This window comes from Hemitrygon akajei, chromosome 22 (assembly GCF_048418815.1).
Source record: "Hemitrygon akajei chromosome 22, sHemAka1.3, whole genome shotgun sequence".
Lineage (NCBI taxonomy): Eukaryota > Metazoa > Chordata > Chondrichthyes > Myliobatiformes > Dasyatidae > Hemitrygon > Hemitrygon akajei.
The window spans coordinates 34,499,693-34,506,098 of record NC_133145.1 but is presented as its reverse complement, the minus strand read 5'-3'; the positions used below and the strand labels follow the sequence as shown (position 1 = coordinate 34,506,098).

General features: G+C 43.2%; 1 protein-coding gene across 1 annotated transcript; it reads left to right on the top strand.

The window, feature by feature from the left end:
• Positions 1–1,569: 1,569 nt before the first annotated feature.
• LOC140714878 (general transcription factor II-I repeat domain-containing protein 2-like) lies at positions 1,570–3,671 on the top strand. The gene has a single exon (XM_073026556.1). The coding sequence runs from the start codon at positions 1,607–1,609 to the stop codon at positions 3,413–3,415; it is 1,809 nt and encodes a 602-aa protein (XP_072882657.1). The 5' UTR covers positions 1,570–1,606; the 3' UTR covers positions 3,416–3,671.
• The last annotated feature ends 2,735 nt before the right edge of the window (positions 3,672–6,406 follow it).

Here is a 6,406-nt window from a genome sequence, read left to right as displayed (position 1 = left end):
CCCCCAAAAAGCCAGCAAGCAAGAGGTTGAATGAAATTTAGATTTTACAAAAGGAACCAGTCAAAAGTTCAAAGCGTTTCTGAATACATCGGAGAACTGCGCAAACTTTCCCAGTTCTGTGGCCTTAGAGATAGACTTTCTGATGCATCTATGTGGCATGCAGTTAAAGCTGGCACAGCAGCTTACTGCTAATGAGAAGGCGTTTGAGAAGGGGATTGGTAAAGTCAAAGGCATGAAGGCGAGAGTTGAACTGGATGAAACAGCAGCACCAAGATTCCATAAATCACGTGCAATGCCTTATGCACTATGTCCTAAAGTAGATACTGAACTACAGAGCTGGGTGGCATCGAGAATTATCTCCAAGGGTGAGTGGTAATTGGGCCATTGTCCTGAAGATCAAGAAAGGGAAGACCAGAGCCGTTCACATATGTGGGGATTTCAAGGTGAGCATCAACCTGGTGCTGTGTACTGTGCAGTAACCCCTGCCATGAATAGAAGACACTTCTGCATTTGTCACAAGCCTATCTGCAAATGGAGAATGAGGAGACAAGCAAGAAGTTCCTCACAATTAACACCTACAAAGGACTGTTGCAGTATAATTGTCTTGTGTTTGGCATCCCATCAGCTCCAGCAACTGGGCAAAGAGCAACGGATCAAGTGCTCCAAGGTATCTGAGGAACTCAAGGTTACCTTGATGACATCATCATGATGGGTAAAAATGATGACGAGTACCTCCAGAACCTTGGTAAAGTGCTTACCAGGCTGAGTGAGTATGGTCAGTGGGCAAAGAGAAAAAAATGTGAGTTTTTCGGGAATGAAATCTCATATTGTGGACAAGCATGACTTACAGAAGTCACACAAGAAGATTGAAACAGTGCAAACAGGAAAATGTGTCACAACTCAGGTCATACTTGAACCTTGTAAACTGCTACACTGGTTTCTCCCAAACATTGCTACAGTGCTGCACCCATTGAATGCACTGGTGCAGACAGGAGCACAGTGGGAATGGTCAGAATGATGTGAAAAAGCATTCAGAGAAACAAAGAGACTAATATTGGTGTGCGGTATGTCCCTTTATGGCATTGCAGCTGTTTTGTCACACATTATGAAAGATGGATTTGAATATCTGCTTGTGTTTGTTTGAAGATCACTGACAAGTACAGAATGCAACCAACTACAGATCGACCTAGAGGCCCTTAGTCTAGAATGTAGAACATATATGTCAAACTCAAGGCCCGCGGGCCAAATCTGGCCCGCGGTGGAATTATCTTTGGCCCGCGAGATAATATCTAATTACTATTAAAGCTGGCCCCAGTAATCGAAGCGCCTATGACGTATGATATGACTAATGCTGAGTTTATTCAGGTACCAGGTTTTCAGGGTTTTTAGTGTTTATTCGGTTTCCCTGGTTTATTTCCTGAATATCATTAATGAATAAATTTTTTTTCTATTAGAGCTGGCCCGCCAGTATATTGCATGCACTACTAATACTACAGATCCCACAATGCACTGCCAGTGCATTGCTCGCGCTTGCCTTACTCTCTCATCAGCATCCTTATGGCGCTAGTCACGTGTGGTCAACTTTCAGCTATCCCTCACCCCAAAAATGGCTGAACGAAAGGTGGACTTTGAAAACAGGGGTTTTCAAGGCAGGTGGGAGGCAGAGTATATGTTCGCAGATATAAAGGGCAAACCTGTTTGTCTTGTGTGTGGAGACGGTGTGGCTGTAATTAAAGAATATAATGTAAGACGACACTATGAAACGAAACACCATGACAAATACAAGCATCTGGACAAGAAACAGAAGTTCCAGAAGGTAGAAGAGTTGAAAAGAAGTCTGGTGTCACAGCAGGCTATGTTCACAAAAGCCAAAACACAAAGTGAGGCTGCTGTAAAGGCTAGTTTTATTGTGGCAGCAGAGATCGCTAAATCAGCCCGGCCCTTTACTGAGGGAGAATTTGTTAAAAACTGCATGATGAAAGTTTGCGACATCGTGTGCCCAGATAAAAGGCAAGCATTTTCAAATGTGAGCCTGAGCAGAAACACCGTTGCTGACCGTGTACGTGAGCTTGCCACCAATCTACAACAACAGCTGGTGGGGAAGAGAAGAGATTTCATCGCATATTCCCTTGCTGTGGATGAGAGCAGGGACACTTCTGATACTGCCCAATTGTCAATTTTCATTCGTGGAGTGGACTCAAGTCTATGTGTAACAGAGGAACTTTTGGGATTAAGATCAATGCATGGCACAACTACTGGAAAAGATCTCTTTGAAGAGGTATCCAGATGTGTAAATATAATGAGGCTGCCTTGGGATAAACTTGTGGGATTGACGACAGATGGAGCGCCCGCGATGTGCGGTCAAAAGAGTGGATTGGTGGGCAGGAGCCGGGAGAAGATGCGGGAGGAAAACGGCGCAGGTGAGCTGACAGCTTATCACTGCATCATACACCAGGAATCGTTGTGTGGCAAAGCCTTGAAAATGGAACATATAATGAGCACCATAACACGAGCAGTTAACTTCATAAGAGCCAAAGGTTTGAATCACCGCAAGTTCAAGTCGTTTCTGGAGGAGTTGGGTTCAGAATATAATGATTTGCCCTATCACACAGAGGTGCGATGGTTAAGCCAAGGAAAAGTGCTGAAAAGATGTTTCGAGTTGCGTGAGGAGATCTGTCAGTTCATGGAAAGCAAAGGGAAAGACACAACAGAGCTCCGGGATAAAAAGTTGCTTTGTGAAATGGTGTTTCTGTGTGACATCACGAGCCATCTCAATGCGCTCAACCTGCAGCTTCAGGGGCGGGGTCGTGTGATCACAGACATGTACGCTGCAGTGAAGGCTTTTAAAACCAAGCTGCGCCTGTGGGAGATGCAGATGCAGCAAGAAAACTTGAGCCATTTTCCTTGTTGCCAAACTATGAAAGAGCAGGTTTCTACCGCAGTGTTCCCACGGGCAAAGTTTGCTGAAAAACTTAGCATACTTGGTGCCGACTTCACACGGCGATTTGCCGACTTTGAAGCTCAAAAAAGCAGGTTTGAACTGCTCAGTAATCCATTTGCAGCTGACGTGGAAAGCGCACCAACCAACATACAAATGGAGCTGATTGAACTCCAATGTAGTGACACACTCAAGGCAAAGTATGACTCGGTGGGCGCTGCACAGTTTCTACGTTTCATTCCCGACACAATGCCCCAGCTGCGTACCCAAGCTGCTCAAATGCTCTCTATGTTTGGCAGCACATACCTGTGTGAACAACTGTTCTCTTTGATGAAGATAAACAAAACATCAGACAGGAGTCGTCTTTCTGATGAACACCTTCACTCAATTCTGAGGATTTCCTCAGCTCAGAGCCTGACTCCAAACATTGATGAACTTGCATCCAAGATGAGATGCCAAGTATCTGGCTTAGACTAGTGTGAATCACAGAGTGTTGGCCTGTGGAAAAATGTTTTCATTAGAAATTACTCCGGAAAAGCTGCAGATAAAGCCATAAGAAATAAATGCAACTGATTTTTTATTTATTTAATGTTCAATGTTGTTTTTGTAGGCAATAACCTAAGCTTTATTAGTTCCAGGTTAATATGTGTAATAAATTCATTTCAATAAGTTTTGCAATAAACGCTGAACCAGTCCGGCCCTCGACTTGTACCGATTTTTTAATTTTGGCCCACTGTGTATTTGAGTTTGACACCCCTGATTGTAGAATAAAGAAGTTCCACCACCAACTTTACGGACAAAAGCTTATGCTAGTGACATATCACCAGGCTCTTGTGTCCATTTTCATTTCCAAGAAGGGAATTCCAGTCATGACTGCTACCGAGTTATAACATTGGGCCAAGTTATGACTTGGAGTTCAAGGGTACCAAACAACACAGCAATGCTGATGGCTTGTCATGTCATCCACTATTGGCAACAGAAGAAGAGATGTCTTCATACTGTGACCCAGCAGACATGTTCCACACTGCATTGAGGAAATGTCGCTGGTAACAATTTCTGAAATACAAATGGAACAAGAGCCATTCACAGACTCCATGCTTCTGATTGCTGTGAATGTTCATTCGAAGCGTTCAAAGGTTATACCAATGAAGTCAACCACCTCAGCGAAGACTGTCTCTGCTCTAAGGACTACCTTCCCCAGAAACAGCTTACCAGAACAAATTGTGAGTGACAAAAAGGACCACAATTCATGTCAGAAGAATTCCGACTGTTCATGAAGAAAATTGGCATCAGACATTTCAAGTCAGCTCCTCCCTACCCAGCAAAGAATGGGTTAGCTGAAAGGTTCACCCAAACCTTGAAGAAGTCCATGAAAGCGATGGATGAGGAGGACCTTACTCTACAGCATAAGGTGGACAACTTCCTTTTTGTGAATCAGAACTCTCTTAATGCAACGATAAATCAGACACCTGCTATGCTGTTCATGAACAGAAATCTGAGATCTCACAGAAACCTCCTGAAGCCAGATGTATGGAGGGAAGTGCAGAATAAACAGTTCAGGCAGCTGCCAAGTGAAGCAGCAAAGAGCTTCGAGATTGGACAGGAAGTCCTAGCGCATGATTATTGAGAAGACAAGCTACAAGAACTGGACCACTGATGTACACAGTGGATGTTGGAGATCAGATATGGAGATGTCATGTGGACCAAATACTGGATGCTCAACCGAAGAACACACCAGAGTCAAGACAAGACACCTACCAAACCTAACGCCACTCCACAGGTTCAGAGGTGTGACGAGAATGTTTCTTCAGCTACAGCCCTCCAGAGCATTTTGCCAAAATCACCTGCCTGATTTTTTTATCCCTCTGCCATTGGCATGTGCCTTCTCCTGCCCTATGTCCAAGCTTCTCCATCTTCCCCTCTTCCTTTTAGAGTCAGTTTATAAACCCACCCTCTACGATCAGGATTTTGATCATCTGCCCTAATGCTCTCCATTTTACAGGAAACTGGCAGCACTTTCTTGCTTAACTGTCAACATTTGTCCAAGTAACATTGGAGTCCTTTGGAGTTTCAATCTAAATGCACATTCCAAACTTGTGGAAACAGCTTGCCATTTGCTGTTAAGATGGTGTTGTAGCCAAAGACATGATGCAGTCCGTAACTTCAAGGGAGGTTGAAGTTATGGTCATTCTGCACAGACTTACATAACACAGAGTCCTGCTAAGGAGAGGGGATATGGCTGCCAGTATTTATTTCCATTCCTTAGGGTGAAGTTTATTATGCCCCTACCACACATGATCACGTAGGGTTTGTAGTTAACCAGATTGGTTAGGGAAGCTTAATCGTCATTTGGAAGTCTGCAGCCAATATGTGAAACTTATACTGTAATCCTTGCCCAGTCTGTCTTTATATGGCTTGTCAATTAATGTAAAGCACCTTGGAATGTTGAAATAAACTATAGAATCACATCCCCATTCATAGGAAACAAAAGTCTGCATGTGGGAATAACTGTTGGCATGATGTACCTGGCAAATAACTTTTAAAACCCGAAGTTGTAACAAAGGAAGATCAATGGCATTAAGATGCTCTGGTGCCTGCCTCGGTGACGAGACCATGAAATGCAGTCCAGTAGTAAGCATTACAAGAAATGTGCATGCTTGTTGCATAGTTAATTTGCTTGTTCATTGTAAACACATCTGCTCTGTCCATGTTTCTTCTCCCACCCCCAGACTGAATAAAAACTGAATTATATGTAACTTGCAGCATTAACAAAGGATTGCCTTTGATTTTAATAAGCTTATCAAAAAATAAATCCATTAGATCTGCCACTCCACAAGAGCACCGGGTTGGACATAACAACAGCATATTAAATTTGCAGCCTACTATTGATAGGACATTGTGAAAAATCAGAATTAAATCAATGAATGTTGATATCAATTCATATTTACATAATATTCTCACAGACAGGTTTGTTGGAGCTGTGGGGAGGGTTTAAACTAATTTGGCAGGGGTGTGGGAACCAGAGTGAAGGGACTCAGGATAGAAGAGATGGTGATAAAGCAAAGATGGCATGCAGTCGGGAAGGGCAGGCAGATGATAGGACAAAGTTGTAGCCTGCAGGGTGAGTATCAGTGCATGAGGAACTAAGAGTCAAAAAGGCAAATACAATACTCAAAGTGTTATATCTCAATGCATGGAGTATAAGAACTAAGGTGAATGATCTTGTTGCACTAATACAGATTGTTGGGTATGATGTTGTGGCTAAATCATAGCTGAAAGATGTTTGTAGTTGGGAGATGAATGTCCAAGGTTACACGTTGTATTCGAGGTTTAGGAAGGTAGGCAGAGAGGATGGCATGGCTCTGTTGATAAAGACTGGTATAAAATCAGTAGGAAGATGTGACATAGAATCAGAAGATGTTGAATCCTTGTGGGTTCAGTTCAGAAACTGCAAGGGTAAAAGGACCC